A 20,291-nucleotide genomic window follows, 5' to 3' on the forward strand; every position below is an offset into this window, starting at 1 on the left:
ACTGTACATTGTCCCTGTTTGAAGTAATGTCTAGGTAAAGCCTACATAATCTACCGTGGTGTCAGTAGTCGGTTTAGTAGAGGCCCAGGACTCTCCTAGGACTGGTCATGTAGAGGGGAACGTCAGCTCTGTTTATGTAGTTAATGACTTTAATGCAGTGTGTGTTTAATGTAGAATGTGTGTCTCTGATGTTGGGTAATGTACATGCTATGAGAGGCCTAACACTGTCTCCCTGTCTGTGTAACACAAACATTGTATATGTTTGATGTATGGTCATTTACAGTAGGCCTATAGTATGATGGTGTACAGGCTGGCTGCAGTGAAAGGCTAGACACTGACCTATTTGTCACAGTATTCAATGCAATTACTACGAGTCGTATAGACAATGAGTGTACAAAACATTAGTAACGCCTGCTCTTTCCATGACCAGGTGAATCTAGGTGAAAGCAATGATCCCTTATTGATGTCACTTGTTATTCAGAAGGTGAATGGGCAAGACAAAATATGTAAGTGCCTTTGAACGGTGTATGGTAGTAGGTGCCAGGCTCACCGGTTTGAGTGTGTCAAGAACTGCAACGCTGCTGGGTTTTTCACTCTCAACAGTTTTCCGTGTGTATCAAGAATGGTCCACCACCCAAAGGACATCCAGCCAACTTGATACAACTGTGGGAAGCTTTGGAGTCAACATGAGCCAGCATCCCTGTGGAACGCTTTCGACACCTTGTAGAATCCCTGCCCTGATGAATTGAGGCTGTTCTGAGGGCAAAAGGGGGTGCATCTCAATATTCCTAATGTTTTGTGCACTCAGTGTATAAACAGTGAGTGTTTCAAATGTGTAGGGCTGATGCATGGTTATGTAGAGTTGCTGCAGTAACACTAACACTGTCTGTGTGTGTTTTATAGAGGCCCTGAAACTCATATCCACAGCAGCCAACCACTCCAATGCTGCCATCAGGAAAATGGTAAGATTATGTTTTTTTCTGCTTGGAGCCCTCTCTGTTCCCTCCACCTGTGAATCTCTTTGACATACTTTTCCTACTTTTTATGGTTTTCATGGTGGGGATGTTGTAGTTCCCGACAGTATATGAGGGAGGGAGAGGGAGGGAGTTTTGATTGATTCATTGATTTTATTTATTTGACAATTTAAAAAAACAATGCAACCACAAACGTGGATACAACGCATTGAAACATTTGTTGATGAATATTTTTTTCCATTGTGGTCCTCTTAAAACATCAAACATGTTACACATTCACAGCTAAAAACTGAATTGTAGTAAACATCACATGTCCAAAATAATGAAACGACTGTGCAAAGAACAAAATACAATACATTTGAATAGTCCTCCAGATGGCAGTGGTTGCTCTCCTTGGGAATAGCTTGCAGAACTAGCCAGCCAGCGTCCTTCACTGTCCAAACTGCGTTGGTTGCGACAACGTACAGGGAGGGAGGGAGGCAGGGTGCTTTAGTGCAGACAGGAAGCTGCCGTTTCCTGCCACTAGTTTCACAGCCTGCGGAAGACTGACGGCTGTCTCTGACACACACACAGTCACACTTCTGCCCTCTGGTGTGTGACTTATCATGTCTTATTTTGTCTCAACAGTTTTAGTTCAATAGCTCCTCCAATAGCTTCCCCTGACTTATATACATGTATAATTTTATCATGTTCCATCTGCTCTGTATGTGTGTGTTTCACATGGTTCCTTATCCTTGGTGTTCCTCAGGAGAAGATGAACAAACTGCTGCAGGTCTATGAGAGACTTGGGGGAGAGGAGGACATTGTGAACCCAGCCAACGAGCTCATCAAAGAAGGACACATCAAGAAGATGTCTGCCAAGAATGGGACGGCCCAGGACCGATACCTCTACCTGGTGAGTGGCAGGAGGAGTTGGAATGGAGAGAATGTGTAGGAATGGGATGACTATATCAAAGTGTGTATGTGTGTGTGTGTGTCTGTTTACTGTGTATACTCATCCATTTTCCCCTCTCTCTGTGTGTCCGTGCTGCAGTTCAACAACATGGTGCTGTACTGCGTTCCCAAGCTGAGGCTGATGGCGCAGAAGTTCAGTGTGAGAGAGAGGATCGACATCGCTGGGATGGAGGTCAGGAAGGAGGTAACAGAAGGCACTCATCTTCTCTTCTCTTGTTACTTATTTTGTTCCATTCTGAATGGGTGACGCATAGAAGGGACATTCTTCTTTAGTGCCTCAGAGGTAAAAGTGGCACTGTTCTCCTCTGCGGCTTCAGGTGCAGGAGAACGTGAAGCAGAACCTCCCCCACACGTTCGCAATCATCGGCAAGCAGCGCTCACTAGAGCTACAGGCCAGGTAAGAACTATGGAGCGATTACATGGGAGAACTGTAGAACTGTGCCTTTGGTAACGGAAACACAACATTTCAGGCACATGCTAGAACACATAGATGTATTGATAGCTATAGGGCTGTTGTTGAAACATTCCCTCTGTTTTTCAGGACGGCTGAGGAAAAGGAAGACTGGATACAGGTCAGGAATACCAGAATATTTTTTTATTCATCCACTCCGACTCTGTGAAACATAACACTAACATGGAATGGGTTTTATAGGGGATTTGTGCCTCCACAGTTACACTGTATTAGGAACAGTATTTGTATTAGGGAGGCTTTCCTCCACACTGCCATACTCATTAAGCTGCTCATTAAAGCTCATTTAGCCCATTAAAGCTGACTAAAGCTGATTTAAAAGGGCTCATAGGCTGGAGGGGAGGGGTGTGTGCCAGGCAGTGGGTATGGGAGTGTTTGGAAAGGAGTGGAAGAGCCCTTCAGCAATCTGAAGGACACAGAGGAATGTGTAGTCTTTATACTTTGGAGCGGGGGGCACAAAGATTGTGCATACACAGAGTCTATTATTCACACGTGAATACAGTGCCCACTACACACGCACACACACACAAACACAAACACACACACACACATACACTCTGTTAGTGCAGTAGAGAGGCCAGTCTCTGACACAGACCACTGGGCTGGATCAGAGGTCCGTGATACATTTGGCCCTCTGATGTCATGGCTGATGTCATCTCTGTATAACAGGGTCAGTCCAGACGACAGCACAGTCTCTCTCTTTGTTCTCCTCTCTTTAACAGGCAGTCTCTCTCTCTCTCTCTCTCTCTCTCTCTCTCTCTCTCTCTCTCTCTCTCTCTCTCTCTCTCTCTCTCTCTCTCTCTCTCTCTCTCTCTCTCTCTCTCTCAAATGAAATTGTATTTGTCACATGTGCCGAATACAACAGGTGTAGACCTTACAGTGAAATGCTTAGTTACAAGCCCTTAACCAACAATGCAGTTTTAAGAAAAATAAGTGTTAAGTAAAAAATAGATAAGTAAAAAAAAAATACAAAATACAAAGAAATAACAAATAATTAAAGAGCATCAGTAAAATAACAGTAGGGAGGCTATATACAGGGGTACCGGTACAGAGTCAATGTGCGGGGGCACAGGTTAGTCGAGGTAATTTATGAAATATTTACATGTAGGTAGAGTTAAAGTGATAATAAACAGAGAGTGGCAGCAGCGTAAAAGAGGGGGTGGGGGGACAATGCAAATTGTCCGGGTAGCCATTTGATTAGCTGCTCAGGAGTCTTATGGCTTGGGGGTAGAAGCTGTTAAGAAGCCTTTTGGACCTAGACTTGGTGCTCCGGTACCGCTTGCTGTGTGGTAGCAGAGAGAACAGTCTATTACATAGGGTGGCTGGAGTCTTTGACCATTTTTAGGGCCTTCCTCTGACACCGCCTGGTATAGAGGTCCTGGATGGCAGGACGCTTGGCCCCAGTGATGTACTGGGTCGGATGCACTACCCTCTGGAGCACCTTGCGGTTGGAGGCCGAGCAGTTGCCATACCAGGCAGTAATGCAACCAGTCAGGATGCTCTCGATGGTGCAGCTGTATAACTTTTTTGAGGATCTGAGGACCCATACCAAATATTTTCAGTCTCCTGAGGGGGAATAGGCTTTGTCGTGCCCTCTTCACAACTGTCTTGGTGTGTTTGGACAGTGATAGTTTGTTGGTGATGTGGACACCAAGAAACTTGAAGCTCTCAACGTGCTCCACTACAGACCCGTCAATGAGAATGGGGGCGTGCTCGGTCCTCCTTTTCCTGTAGTCCACAATCAGCTTTGTACGCGTCTCTGTGTGTGGAGTAAAGGTGGTCTAGAGTTTTTTCCTCTGGTTGCACATTTAACATGCTGGTAGAAATGAGGTAAAACGGATTTAAGTTTCCCTGCATTAAAGTCCCCGGCCACTAGGAGAGCCGCCTCTGGATGAGCGTTTTCCTGTTTGCTTATGGTCTTATACAGCTCATTGAGTGCAGTCTTAGTGCCAGCATCGGTTTGTAGTGGTAAATAAACAGCTACGAAAAACATATATGAAAACTCCCTTGGTAAATAGTTTGGTCTACAGCTTATCATGAGATACTCTACCTCAGGCGAGCAAAACCTAGAGACTTCCTTAATATTAGATTTCGTGCACCAGCTGTTGTTTACAAATATACACAGACAGCCACCCCTTGTCTTACCGGAGGCGGCTGTTCTATCTTGCTGATGCAGCGTAAACCCCGCCAGCTGTATGTTATCCATGTCGTCGTTCAGCTACGACTCTGTGAAACATAAGATATTACAGTTTTTAATGTCCCGTTGGTAGGATATTCGTGATCGTAGCTCGTCTATTTTGTTATCCAATGATTTTACGTTGGCTAATAGGACTGATGGTAGAGGCAGATTACCCACTCGCCGTTGGATCCTTACAAGGCACCCCGACCTACGTCCCCGATATCTCCGTCTCTTTCTCCTGCGAATGACGGGGATTTGGGCCTTGTTGGGTGTCTGAAGTAAATCCTTTGCGTCCGACTCGCTAAAAAATTTTTATTCATCCAGTACGAGGTGAGTAATCGCTGTCCTGATATCCAGAAGCTCTTTTTGGTCATAAGAGACGGTGGCAGAAACATTATGTACAAAATAAGTTACAAATAACGCGAAAAAACACAAACAATAGCACAATTGGTTAGGAGCCCGTAAAACAGCAGCCATCTCATCTCTCTCTCTCTCTCTCTCTCTCTCTCTCTCTTTCTCTCTCTCTCCGAAGGGGCTGTAGGTTGTCGTAGAATTTCTACCATTATAACATCAGTGACTTCACTGCCTCTTCACCTTTATTGTAAACCAGTGAAGAATATTTTAACTGTCTGAAACTGCGGGCCTCTGTTAATGGCTTATCTCCTTCTCTCCCCTCCATCTTCTCCTGTCTCCCTCTTCCCCATCCCCTCCACTCCCAGGTCATCCTGGCCACCATAGAGAAGCACAAGCAGAACAGTGAGACCTTTAACAAAGCCTTCAATAGCTCCTTCTCCAGGGACGAAGACCACCTGCCAGACTCACCGGTCAGTCTGTCTGTCTGTCTGTCTGTCTGTCTTTCTTTCTTTGTTTCTTTGTTTCTTTGTTTCTCTCTGTCAAGCCATGCGTCAACCTGCACTATGCATGTATATATCAATATGAAAGTACTATGGCTTGGTCAGAAAGTGTGTCACACTCAGGCCTTTGTCTGACAAAGCAGCTATCCTCACACACGCGCACACACACACACACACACACACAGCATGCACACACACACACAGCCGTGTGTGTCATGTGCCTCTCGCTGCAGACACACAAAGAAGCTCTTACTTAACTCACACATACACACACAAACACACACACACGCATACTTATAAAGGAGCTCTTTCTTCTCAGTGTCTGACAGTCGCACACACTCACAAACGCACACACACTCTGTCATGGTCTGTCTTTAGTTCCCTCGGCACTCTCTCATGACCTAATAGGGGAAGCCCCCATGCACACTGTACACAAATCTCTTCTGAATCTCCAATGACCCACTTTGGGCTGGCTGGACCTGGACACAGGCCAACGTAGGAACACACGCCAGACCTATTGTCTGTCTCTGAGGCCTGGCTGCCATCTAGTGGGGACAAACACACACAGCAGCTTTAGGTAATATTCAGAGGCTGTTGTTCCCATTCTCTGGCAATGTGTGAGAGTGCTTTGTCAGTGATATGTTGACACCTGAAGTTAAGTGCTAGCCGTGTAATAACAATGGATGTACTTTCAATGTAACTCATACATCTCTCCCAGGGTTAAATATGTCACTCTGATCGTGTATTCATGTTCTTCTCTTCTCAGGGTCCCTGGAGCAACACATCCATAGACTCAGACAGTGAAAGACTGCAAGAAAGGGTAGGTGTCAAACGTCCTTATACAATACATTTCCTCAGGCTCTATAGCCTGCTGTTGTGTTACTGACTATGCTTTTGATTGGAAGATAATGTATATTTATTTGCTACAGTGTCAATGGCATTGCACCACATTATAATAGAAACCATACAATGGGCAATAGAATGTGAGTTCAGTGTACCATGAATGACTGAGTTCATAACAAGAAGTACATTGATCTCTCCTATTCTAAAGCCTGGATGTCTTGTCTTTGTTTGAGGTAACAAGACTGTGTGGATCTATAATCCACACAGTAGGCTGCAGAGAGGTATATATAGCAAGTTGTCTTCTCTATGGGGATAGCATCACTAGCTCACTCTCTAGTAGCGGTGAGGGGTGTCTGTGGAGAGATGAGACACGATCAGGGGGTGAATTTCACACTCCCTCCCACAATACGAATGTGCTAAACGGCTGGTGGTGCTACCGATGCCCCAGTCTGAGAGAGCAACAGGAGGGCTTCGATTTTCATTTTCCGGTTATAGAGGAAGATGTTGGGAGTGGGAGAGAAAGAATAGGGGAGATAACAGAGAGAGTGGGCAAATGGCGAGATAGAGAGAGAAAGGGCCCTCATAGGCCCCTTCACCCAACTATTTCAGGGTTACTTAGGTAACACAAAGATGTATTGAGACGAGATGACCTTGTGATTGGACAGATCTTGATACATTGTTTGTATGTGTTTCTCTGTTTTCCAGAAAAGTTCAAAGAAGAAGGAGAAGGAGAAGCAGACATGTAAAGGCTGCAACGAGAGCTTCAACTTCACCAAGCGCAAGCACCACTGCAAATCCTGTGGAGCGGTGAGCACAGAGAGGGAGAGGAGGGCGGGAGGAGGGAGGAGGGAGGGGCGGGAACAGTTAGTGCCAGTATGCTGCATTTTCACCAGTGGATGTCCTGTATAATTGATTTTCAGTTGTCTAAATATCTCTTTCTCTCCCTCCATTCCTCCCTCTCTTCCTCTTTTGCTCTTTCCCTCCCTCTGCAGGCCATCTGTGGTAAATGCTCTAAGATGTTGGAGAACAAGACGTGTCGCGTGTGTCCGGAGTGCTTCGAGATGAGCCAGGGCCCTGAGGGGACTGCAGGGGCCCCAGTAGAGCTGAAGAGGAAAGCCGAGGTGAGGACCGACTCTCAGCTTATACTATAGAAAAGAGTAGAATATAACTTCATTTAAACAAATGTTCCATCCAGAGACTTGCTTTTGGCTACCCCTCACAAATATCATAAGACAATCAGACATCATACTTATTGTATATGGCACAGTGTTGTTGAGAAGCTAGCATGGACAGGCTGCCAAGAGCGGACTCCCAGCAGAGCAGGTCTGAAGAAGGGGGTTGGAGTATGGAGGTTGGCAGCGGGCACACTGTCTCAGTTCCAGCCTCTGGAGAGTGGCATAATTACCTTAGTCGCCCCAGTATGACAGAGAAGACAGAGCTCAGCCCAGACAGCCCCACAGAGCATCGTGCACCTCTATCAATCACACACACACACACACACTAGAGAGATAGAACAGTGGCACACACAGTCTATAGTCTGCACGGCTCAATAAGATCCATCTCTGTGTGTGTACCAGGAGTCACCGTGAACTAGTGTTCAACAGACTGCCTTGTAGAGCACAGCACATAACAGAGACTGGATGAAGCAGATCGTTGTGTCTTAAAGCCTGTAGGCAACACTGAATAATATCTTTCTAATGGAATATCATTGTTTTATTGCAGTATCATTATCCATGTCTATCAAACTCACAATGCTGCTGTAAGAGAAACTACTAAGAAACGATCTCCCTCTCTCATGACTAGTTAAGGGGCTTAGTGGAAAGCAGCAGACTCTGCTGAGTGAGCAGTCTCTCTGCTCCACTTCATGTGTATGACGCAACAGCTGAGCAGTCTAATCTGGTTCAATTGAGCCGGTCTGGCTGTCTGTCTTGGGGTCATACTGTCTCACACACAAACACACACACACACACACTATATCTATCGCAGTAGCAGTACCGTAATGGCAGTGATCTGCAGTGGTATTATTTCTGACCAAGGGGGCTACAGCACCACATCAGTAACAGCGGGGCAGCAGCATGAACACTGGTCCATGTCCAAATCTCTCTATAAATCTGTCCAACATGCTGGACACTAGGTTTGTTATGTAAGAGAATGTACCAGACCTTTATCCTTGAGTGCCCCTTAAACGTCCAGGCTGATTATCACTTTGAATTGATAGTGAAAGTGAATTCCAAACATTGGTTTGTGCATGGGGAAAGAGCTACTGTATTTGTGTTGAACTGTGGAATATTATTTGAGTATTGGCACCCACTGCAATAGATCAACTTTGGGATTGTGCCTTTAACTCTGCCTCCTGTGTGTGTTTCTGTCTCTCCAGAAGCAGGTGTCTCTGTCGGGGGACAACTGTCTGCTGTGTGGCCAGCTGCAGGTGCAGGAGAAGGGCAAGACCTGGAACAAGACCTGGGTGGCTGTCACCAAGACTGATCCTCTAGTGCTCTACCTGCAGACCAGCGGACAGGTAAGGGTTAACCTCACACACACCCATGTCTGTCTATATCTGTGTCTATGTACCAGTCTGTCTGTCTGTTTATTTGTGTCTTTGTACCACTGTCTTGTCTACATCCTGTCTCAATGCCCAGGCCACCTGTATATGTAGGTAGAGGTTTCCCCTAACAACTGACACAGGGTCAGTTATTTTTCATCCTATCAATGATATTCTGTGTGTCAGTGTGCTTTACACCTCCTGTACTGTACAGTCTGTGTCCTTGTCATGTGTGTTCCCACTGTCTGTACTCAGTAGATTTGGGTCAGCAGGATTTGTCACTCCGATCTCAGATGGGGCTGCTGCAGCTCACACTGTTACTACCATGGTGTTTATACTAGATTATTACTACACTGTTACTACCATGGTGTTATTACTAGATTATTACTACACTGTTATTACCATGGTGTTTATACTAGATTATTACTACACTGTTACTACCATGGTGTTATTACTAGATTATTACTACACTGTTACTACCATGGTGTTTATACTAGATTATTACTACACTGTTACTACCATGGTGTTATTACTAGATTATTACTACACTGTTATTACCATGGTGTTATTACTAGATTATTACTACACTGCTATTACCATGGTGTTATTACTAGATTATTACTACACTGCTATTACCATGGTGTTATTACGAGATTATTACTACACTGTTATTACCATGGTGTTATTACTAGATTATTACTACACTGTTATTACCATGGTGTTATTACTAGATTATTACTACACTGTTATTACCATGGTGTTATTACTAGATTATTACTACACTGCTATTACCATGGTGTTATTACTAGATTATTACTATACTGTTATTACCATGGTGTTATTACTAGATTATTACTACACTGTTACTGCCATGGTGTTTATACTAGATTATTACTACACTGTTATTACCATGGTGTTATTACTAGATTATTACTACACTGTTATTACTAGATTATTACTACACTGTTATTACCATGGTGTTATTACTAGATTATTACTACACTGTTATTACCATGGTGTTATTACTATGTTATTACTACACTGTTTTTACATGGCATTATTACTCTGTTACTACACTGTAATTACCATGGCATTATTACTATATTACTACATTGTAATTACCATGGTGTTATTACTCTATTATTACACTGTAATTACCATGGCGGTATTACACTGTTATTACAATAATTACCATGTGTGATTACTCTGTTATTACACTGTAATTACAATGGTGTTATTACTCTATTACACTGTAATTACCATGGTGGTGTTACTCTATTATTACACAGTAATTACCGTGGTGGTATTACTCTATTATTACACAGTAATTACCATGGTGGTATTACTCTATTATTACACAGTAATTACCGTGGTGGTATTACTCTATTATTACACAGTAATTACCATGGTGGTATTACTCTATTATTACACAGTAATTACCGTGGTGGTATTACTCTATTATTACACAGTAATTACCGTGGTGGTATTACTCTACTATTACACAGTAATTACCATGGTGGTATTACTCTATTATTACACAGTAATTATCATGGTGGTATTACTCTATTATTACACAGTAATTACCATGGTGGTATTACTCTATTATTACACAGTCATTACCATGGTGGTATTACTCTATTATTACACAGTCATTACCATGGTGGTATTACTCTATTATTACACAGTAATTACCATGGTGGTATTACTCTATTATTACACAGTCATTACCATGGTGGTATTACTCTATTATTACACAGTAATTACCATGGTGGTATTACTCTATTATTACACAGTCATTACCATGGTGGTATTACTCTATTATTACACTGTAATTACAATGGTGTTATTACTCTATTACACTGTAATTACCATGGTGGTGTTACTCTATTATTACACAGTAATTACCGTGGTGGTATTACTCTATTATTACACAGTAATTACCATGGTGGTATTACTCTATTATTACACAGTAATTACCGTGGTGGTATTACTCTATTATTACACAGTAATTACCATGGTGGTATTACTCTATTATTACACAGTAATTACCGTGGTGGTATTACTCTATTATTACACAGTAATTACCGTGGTGGTATTACTCTACTATTACACAGTAATTACCATGGTGGTATTACTCTATTATTACACAGTAATTATCATGGTGGTATTACTCTATTATTACACAGTAATTACCATGGTGGTATTACTCTATTATTACACAGTCATTACCATGGTGGTATTACTCTATTATTACACAGTCATTACCATGGTGGTATTACTCTATTATTACACAGTAATTACCATGGTGGTATTACTCTATTATTACACAGTCATTACCATGGTGGTATTACTCTATTATTACACAGTAATTACCATGGTGGTATTACTCTATTATTACACAGTCATTACCATGGTGGTATTACTCTATTATTACACAGTCATTACCATGGTGGTCTTACTCTATTATTACACAGTAATTACCATGGTGGTATTACTCTATTATTACACAGTAATTACCGTGGTGGTATTACTCTATTATTACACAGTAATTACCATGGTGGTATTACTCTATTATTACACAGTAATTACCATGGTGGTATTACTCTATTATTACACAGTAATTACCGTGGTGGTATTACTCTATTATTACACAGTAATTACCGTGGTGGTATTACTCTATTATTACACAGTAATTACCATGGTGGTATTACTCTATTATTACACTAATTACCTTGGTGCTATTAAGCTGTTATTACACTAATTACATGGTGGTATTACTCTATTATTACACAGTAATTACCATGGTGGTATTACTCTATTATTACACAGTAATTACCGTGGTGGTATTACTCTATTATTACACAGTAATTACCATGGTGGTATTACTCTATTATTACACAGTAATTACCGTGGTGGTATTACTCTATTATTACACAGTAATTACCATGGTGGTATTACTCTACTATTACACAGTAATTACCATGGTGGTATTACTCTATTATTACACAGTAATTATCATGGTGGTATTACTCTATTATTACACAGTAATTACCATGGTGGTATTACTCTATTATTACACAGTCATTACCATGGTGGTATTACTCTATTATTACACAGTCATTACCATGGTGGTCTTACTCTATTATTACACAGTAATTACCATGGTGGTATTACTCTATTATTACACAGTAATTACCGTGGTGGTATTACTCTATTATTACACAGTAATTACCATGGTGGTATTACTCTATTATTACACAGTAATTGCCGTGGTGGTATTACTCTATTATTACACAGTAATTACCGTGGTGGTATTACTCTATTATTACACAGTAATTACCGTGGTGGTATTACTCTACTATTACACAGTAATTACCATGGTGGTATTACTCTATTATTACACAATAATTATCATGGTGGTATTACTCTATTATTACACAGTAATTACCATGGTGGTATTACTCTATTATTACACAGTCATTACCATGGTGGTATTACTCTATTATTACACAGTCATTACCATGGTGGTCTTACTCTATTATTACACAGTAATTACCATGGTGGTATTACTCTATTATTACACAGTAATTACCGTGGTGGTATTACTCTATTATTACACAGTAATTACCGTGGTGGTATTACTCTATTATTACACAGTCATTACCATGGTGGTATTACTCTATTATTACACAGTCATTACCATGGTGGTATTACTCTATTATTACACAATAATTATCATGGTGGTATTACTCTATTATTACACAGTAATTACCATGGTGGTATTACTCTATTATTACACAGTCATTACCATGGTGGTATTACTCTATTATTACACAGTAATTACCGTGGTGGTATTACTCTATTATTACACAGTAATTACCGTGGTGGTATTACTCTATTATTACACAGTCATTACCATGGTGGTCTTACTCTATTATTACACAGTCATTACCATGGTGGTATTACTCTATTATTACACAGTCATTACCATGGTGGTCTTACTCTATTATTACACAGTCATTACCATGGTGGTATTACTCTATTATTACACAGTCATTACCATGGTGGTCTTACTCTATTATTACACAGTCATTACCATGGTGGTCTTACTCTATTATTACACAGTCATTACCATGGTGGTCTTACTCTATTATTACACAGTCATTACCATGGTGGTATTACTCTATTATTACACAGTCATTACCATGGTGGTCTTACTCTATTATTACACAGTCATTACCATGGTGGTATTACTCTATTATTACACAGTCATTACCATGGTGGTCTTACTCTATTATTACACAGTCATTACCATGGTGTTATTACTCTATTATTACACAGTCATTACCATGGTGGTATTACTCTATTATTACACAGTAATTACCATGGTGGTATTACTCTATTATTACACAGTCATTACCATGGTGGTATTACTCTATTATTACACAGTCATTACCATGGTGGTATTACTCTATTATTACACAGTCATTACCATGGTGGTCTTACTCTATTATTACACAGTAATTACCATGGTGGTATTACTCTATTATTACACAGTCATTACCATGGTGGTATTACTCTATTATTACACAGTCATTACCATGGTGGTATTACTCTATTATTACACAGTCATTACCATGGTGGTATTACTCTATTATTACACAGTAATTACCATGGTGGTATTACTCTATTATTACACAGTAATTACCGTGGTGTTATTACTCTATTATTACACAGTAATTACCATGGTGGTATTACTCTATTATTACACAGTCATTACCATGGTGGTATTACTCTATTATTACACAGTCATTACCATGGTGGTATTACTCTATTATTACACAGTCATCACCATGGTGGTATTACTATATTATTGCACTGTGTGACCAGAGGTGACCAGAGGGCCTCTTCCAAAAGGTGGGTGGGACTCACCAGGTGGAATTTTAACCCTGGATGGGATGGAAAATAACTGAACCTGTGTCAATTGTTAGGGGAAACCTCTAACTACAGTACTTACATTTACATTTCCGTCATTTAGCAGACGCTCTTATCCAGAGCGACTTACAAATTGGTGCATTCACCTTTTTTTTTTTTTTTTTTTGGTGGGGTGGGTAAGGGGGGGTTAGAAGGATGACTTTATCCTTCTAACCCCCTCCTGAGGGTGCTTCACCACTGTCCTGTATAGTATAGGTACAGTATGCAGACATATCCGGGGCTGAAAGCTAGTGAAGGGATGATTGATACCGGAGCGCCAATGCTCCGATGCAGTTTTCAAAGCACTACTGATCCGACACAATGTACCGATGCTCGTTTCAAAGTAATATTATCAAATGACGTCCGAAGCTTAGTTTGATCACATGGTTATTCAAATTGTGTTGCTAAATGCGAGATCCCACTGATTTCGCCATGGTTCCGGTGCATTCTTTGATTCCAAGCTGCTTTCAAACACCGACCTCTACTTGACACCCTACTTAAAATGTAGTTAGGATTTTTTCATGGAACGTTACCTGAACGGTAATTCATCAGGTAGAGTCGGGGTCTCTGGGACCAGAAAACTCAGACGACAGGGAATGGGATCGAATACCGTAGAAGTCATATTATTTATAAAATAGTTTTATGTGAAACCACACTTTCTGCACATTGTTGTGCAAAAAATTAGTTTTATTTAGTAAAGCATAAGCTTCTGTCTTAAGCATCTAAAATTATGCCATAGATTTACAGTTTTTGCCAGCAAAAAAAGGGATTCACAGCAAAAAATGGAAGCATGATGGAAGGTGCAAACCTGTATGGTAACTGATAGTAGGCTACTAAGACCTGAGACTAACCGCCGCGCCACAGAGATTTGATGAATATTGTGGAAAAATCGTATAAATCGTATATGAACATAAAACACTGTTTTTCATTGCTGACCAGTAGATGTCACTAAAAGCGTAATGAACCGTTTTTTGGCACAATTTGGTGAAAGCCCCAAAGGCTTCAGAAATCAGTGATTAATGATTGTTAGATGAGCATTTTTTTTATGATTTGATAGAAACTGGGGAACGAGGAGGGGGAGGGAGCTTATGAAAGTGCCTTATGAAATACAATCTAGGCCCCTGCATTAAAGAGGGGAAAACAGCTCAGCTGGTAGAACACGGCGCTTGTAACGCCAGGGTAGTGGGTTCGATCCCCGGGACCACCCATACACAAAAATGTATGCACGCATGACTGTAAGTCGCTTTGGATAAAAGCATCTGCTAAATGGCATATTATTATTATTATTAAAACTGCACTGGTATGCTTCTTCTTGACTGATTGTCCTGTTTGTTGTGTCTTTTCAGGACTCTCGCGGGGCACGGGCCATACCCCTTCCAGGGTTTGAGGTGAGCGTGGCAGCGCCATCGGCAACAGAGAAATCAGAGCTCAAGCACACGTTCCAGCTGAGTCACTCCCAGCAGGCTTTGCTGTTCAGCGCCCAGGATGCAGAAGTACAGGCCAAGTGGGTGGAGCTTCTCTCTAGAGCCGCCCGTGGGGAAACGCCCACAGACACGCCCGTCAGCCTGACGGAGCACAGGGAAAGCCAATAGGACGGCTCCGCTGAGGCCACAGGACCCTCCCCTCCTTCCCACCTTTCACCCCTCTCCTGTGGACAGAGCACACATTACTTGAATTCACTTTTACCTTTGCACTTTTTATTTTGTTTTCTTTGAAGGGAGGCAAGATTTCCCCCCTCTGCTCCCACTTCACCCTTTCCTCCACCAGACACACACATTTACACACAGACTCGCTCGCTCTTTCCTTCGCTCTCTCTATCGCTCTCTCTATCGCTCTCTCTCACACACACATTACACACACACACATTACACACACACACATACACAACTGTGCCACCAACTCCGCCACCATTGTATGCGTGGTTACATTTTATTTCTCTCAGTGTTCTCTGCAGTTCAAGAAGAACAGAATACTCTTTGACTTAACATGTTTTGAATTATAGCCGAAGGCATTTATAATATGGATCCTGTATGATTTTATAAAAAGGTGAAGTTCCTTGTACATTGTGTGACTGTGAACCATTAACCCCTGTCGGTCTGTCTGTGTCTGTGTCTGTGTATGTGTTGCTCCTGTGTTTTATTTCAATATTGAATGTTAGCGTATTGAACCCCACATGCAGATGCCCCTCTCCCCACCCCTGTGGACCCAGTGGCAGCTCAGTGGTGATTGTACAGTGTGTATACTATAGTGTGTCATTAGCTAAAAGAGCTCCATTTTAACTTAAGAGACGTGAACGAACGCTTGTGGCTGGCCACCTGATGCTCCCACTATCAGCCCCCCAACTCCTCACCCCCCAGACACACCTTACTCCCTTGCTGTGTCCCAGTGTTTTAAAAAATACTTTCTTTCTTTGCTCTCTCTCCTTTGTAAACCATTTATCTGACTGGATAGTCGATTTAATATGGTGGAATTTGTCCCTTTTCCACTAGTAGACTGGGTGGAGTTCCTGCCAATGTTGTTTTGACCTGTCCAGTAGCTGAGGAGAGGAAGCCACTGTAGAGTATCAGGACATTACTTACCACAGATCTAGGAACAGCTTCCCCTCCCCAAATCACCATGTTGGGAAACAACGCAAAACTGGCCTTAAATCAGTGTCTACAGACAATGTATAGCTAGTCCCTGGCTCCTGTATGGCCTTGGTCCCTCCCTCTCCTTTCTATAAACTCTGCCCTCAGCGGCCAGGAGGATACTCCCACTTCCTGTTTCCATGCAGAGGCCAAATCAAGCTCCCTACCGCATCGCCCTGCGCCTATCAAATTGTGTAACAACGCGGAGGGCTCCGTATAGCTCCACATTGACATGATTGGATGATGGTAGGTTGGGGCGGTACATCCTGTATAAATACAAACTCACTTCCTTGACAACTTCCTTCACAATAACTCTGCCCTGCTCCGCTAAACGCAAGAAGTATGAAAGCATTGACGTCTGCAGAGGCTGCATCGCAGCCACCTCAGATGTCAGATTGACCATGCAGAGCCTTCAAGACTGTGTGTTTTGCCTTGCCCCCCAACCCCTCTGGCAGCAACTTGTAAATAACCAGAGGACTGTTCAGTGGCTCTCTATGTGCAAGTATAAACTCACTCATATTTATGTACCGTACTCTGAAAACCCCAGTGCCCCTCTTTCCTCTTTGTCGTACTGTAAAGTGAGCAGACTCAGTATTGCGTGTTTTAACCCCAGATTGTGCGCTGTGGATAAGCAGTCAAGCATTTCATCAATAAAGAGACATATGGCTCACTCAGTGTCATACTGTCCAACATGATCCTTCTAGTGTCCTGTCGGTTTGTGTTCTCTCTCAATTCTCACTCTCTCTAAATCCTTCCTTCCCTCTCTCTCTCTCTCTCTCTCTCTCTCTCTCTCTCTCTCTCTCTCTCTCTCTCTCTCTCTCTCTCTCTCTCTCTCTCTCTGTCTCCTTCCTTCTATCTCTCTCTGTAAATAAGTCTCTTTCTTCTGCTATTTCTATTCCCCAAGTTGATGGCAGTGTTTAATCAGGTATGAATATCGGATCTCATGCTACGTTTGTCAAGTAGTCCTACACTACAATAATAGATGGAGATAGGTACTGAATGCTTACTTGCAAACGATGCATACTTGACGTGTAAGTGACTTCTTGAACTAACACTCGCACTTGTCTTATCTTAATAGCACTGACTTTGCTGATAGCTACTTTATTGAGGGTAACATTTACTTACTGTGACTGTGATATGTGGTTGTCTAACCCAGCTATCTTAAGATGAATGCACTAACTTCAAGTCGCTCTGGATAAAAGCATCTGCTAAATGACTAAAATGTAAATGCAATGTCTATGGATTTAAGATTTAGTTTATCGTGAATGTAAAGTGATGGACCAATCCTCTTGGACGGTTACCAGGTAACTTAAATTAGATCCTCCATTGACTGGATTGACAGTCTCTCCTATCAGTGATATCGCACATCAAACATCCATCAGATATAAAATGCCAGCAGATATTTGATCTTACCTTTGGATAGGGTGCATTAGGATTAAGGATCATTGTGTGTGTGGTGTGTGTGTGTGTGTGTGCGTGCGTGCGTGTGTGCGTATGGGAGAGCGAGAGAGATAGATAGACAGGATGAATAACTCCATCCCATCAAGAGAAAGGAAACCTAGCTGAATTAACTAAAGGCCCATAGTACTGTGGGACCATGTTAACTAAAGGCCCATAGTACTGTGGGACCATGTTAACTAAAGGCCCATAGTACTGTGGGACCATGTTAACTAAAGGCCCATAGGACTGTGGGACCATGTTAACTAAAGGCCCATAGTACTGTGGGACCATGTTAACTAAAGGCCCATAGTACTGTGGGACCATGTTAACTAAAGGCCCATAGTACTGTGGGACCATGTTAACTAAAGGCCCATAGTACTGTGGGACCATGTTAACTAAAGGCCCATAGTACTGTGGGACCATGTTAACTAAAGGCCCATAGTACTGTGGGACCATGTTAACTAAAGGCCCATAGTACTGTGGGACCATGTTAACTAAAGGCCCATAGTGCTGTGGGACCATGTTAACTAAAGGCCCATAGTACTGTGGGACCATGTTAACTAAAGGCCCATAGTACTATGGGACCATGTTATACCATCATTCCCCAGCTCTGGTCACATCTCTCCATGAGAACAGAACAATACGTATCTACATTACACTATGAAAACAAAAGCTTCTCAGGTTGGTAAGTCAGAACATTTTATAATACAACACAAGTAGTCATAAAGCCACAGAGCCTCTGAGCTTATCTGAGTGTGTCCCTGAGAAGGGTTATGTGTACTAGAGAGTAGAACGTTATGAATGACATCACTGATAATGTGAGTTTTGTCCGTGTGCTTTCTGCATGTCCTTTGGTCATTGTATTACAGTACTGTATGTGATGGTCAGTTATTGTAGAATGTCTTTGACTGTCTCGCTGGCTGTCTCCAGGACGTACGTGCCTCTGCTTTCGTACCAGAGGACAAGTGTCTGTGTCTGAAATTACCACACAGACTGAGATGGGGGGATCTGGTTTTGGTCAGAAAGGAGGGGAATAGTGAAACACAGGTATAGTAAGAGGGTTCAACATTTACATTACATTTACATTTACGTCATTTAGCAGACGCTCTTATCCAGAGCGACTTACATATAGGTGCATTCACCTTATAGCCAGTGGGATAACCACTTTACAAAGTTTTGTCAAGTAGTCCCATAGTGGCCCATAGTGCTGTGGGACCATGTTAACTAAAGGCCCATAGTACTGTGGGACCATGTTAACTAAAGGCCCATAGTGCTGTGGGACCATGTTAACTAAAGGCCCATAGTACTGTGGGACCATGTTAACTAAAGGCCCATAGTACTATGGGACCATGTTATACCATCATTCCCCAGCTCTAGTCACATCTCTCCATGAGAACAGAACAATACGTATCTACATTACACTATGAAAACAAAAGCTTCTCAGGTTGGTAAGTCAGAACATTTTATAATACAACACAAGTAGTCATAAAGCCACAGAGCCTCTGAGCTTATCTGAGTGTGTCCCTGAGAAGGGTTATGTGTACTAGAGAGTAGAACAGTATGAATGACATCACTGATAATGTGAGTTTTGTCCGTGTGCTTTCTGCATGTCCTTTGGTCATTGTATTACAGTACTGTATGTGATGGTCAGTTATTGTAGAATGTCTTTGACTGTCTCGCTGGCTGTCTCCAGGACGTACGTGCCTCTGCTTTCGTACCAGAGGACAAGTGTCTGTGTCTGAAATTACCACACAGACTGAGATGGGGGGATCTGGTTTTGGTCAGAAAGGAGGGGAATAGTGAAACACAGGTATAGTAAGAGGGTTCAACATTTACATTACATTTACATTTACGTCATTTAGCAGACGCTCTTATCCAGAGCGACTTACATATAGGTGCATTCACCTTATAGCCAGTGGGATAACCACTTTACAAAGTTTATTTATTTTTTTGGGGGGGGTTGGAGTAAAGGGGGGGTAGAAGGATTACTTTATCCTATCCCAGGTATTCCTTAAAGAGGTGGGGTTTCAAATGTCTCCGGAAGGTGGTGAGTGACTCCGCTGTCCTGGCGTCGTGAGGGAGCTTGTTCCACCATTGGGGTGCCAGAGCAGCGAACAGTTTTGACTGGGCTGAGCGGGAACTATGCTTCCGCAGAGGTAGGGGAGCCAGCAGGCCAGAAGTGGATGAACGCAGTGCCCTCGTTTGGGTGTAGGGACTGATCAGAGCCTGAAGGTACGGAGGTGCCGTTCCCCTCACAGCTCCGTAGGCAAGCACCATGGTCTTGTAGCAGATGCGAGCTTCAACTGGAAGCCAGTGTCAACCACAGCAAAAGAGCAGTGGGGGATATCAGGGCTGCTCTTACACACACAGGAATAGTAGTAGGGTTCAACCACAGCAAGAGAGCAGCGGGGAATAAATGGGCTGCTCTTACACAC

At 42.4% G+C, this 20,291-nt stretch overlaps 1 protein-coding gene across 3 annotated transcripts in view; it reads left to right on the forward strand.

Moving 5' to 3' along the window:
- The window catches only part of LOC121538573 (FYVE, RhoGEF and PH domain-containing protein 3-like), an 89,546-nt gene extending 72,435 nt beyond the window's left edge, over nucleotides 1–17,111 (forward strand). For all 3 annotated transcript variants that reach the window (XM_045207223.1, XM_045207224.1, XM_045207225.1), the window contains 11 exons: nucleotides 904–962; nucleotides 1,723–1,869; nucleotides 2,008–2,112; nucleotides 2,246–2,325; nucleotides 2,470–2,500; nucleotides 5,296–5,400; nucleotides 6,197–6,250; nucleotides 6,979–7,080; nucleotides 7,266–7,394; nucleotides 8,651–8,791; nucleotides 15,136–17,111. In XM_045207223.1, the coding sequence (XP_045063158.1) occupies nucleotides 904–962; nucleotides 1,723–1,869; nucleotides 2,008–2,112; nucleotides 2,246–2,325; nucleotides 2,470–2,500; nucleotides 5,296–5,400; nucleotides 6,197–6,250; nucleotides 6,979–7,080; nucleotides 7,266–7,394; nucleotides 8,651–8,791; nucleotides 15,136–15,381 (1,199 nt within the window). In that variant the 3' untranslated portion in view covers nucleotides 15,382–17,111. The remainder of the gene's footprint in view (nucleotides 1–903; nucleotides 963–1,722; nucleotides 1,870–2,007; nucleotides 2,113–2,245; nucleotides 2,326–2,469; nucleotides 2,501–5,295; nucleotides 5,401–6,196; nucleotides 6,251–6,978; nucleotides 7,081–7,265; nucleotides 7,395–8,650; nucleotides 8,792–15,135) is intronic.
- The last annotated feature ends 3,180 nt before the right edge of the window (nucleotides 17,112–20,291 follow it).

Source organism: Coregonus clupeaformis, chromosome 24 (assembly GCF_020615455.1).
Source record: "Coregonus clupeaformis isolate EN_2021a chromosome 24, ASM2061545v1, whole genome shotgun sequence".
NCBI lineage: Eukaryota > Metazoa > Chordata > Actinopteri > Salmoniformes > Salmonidae > Coregonus > Coregonus clupeaformis.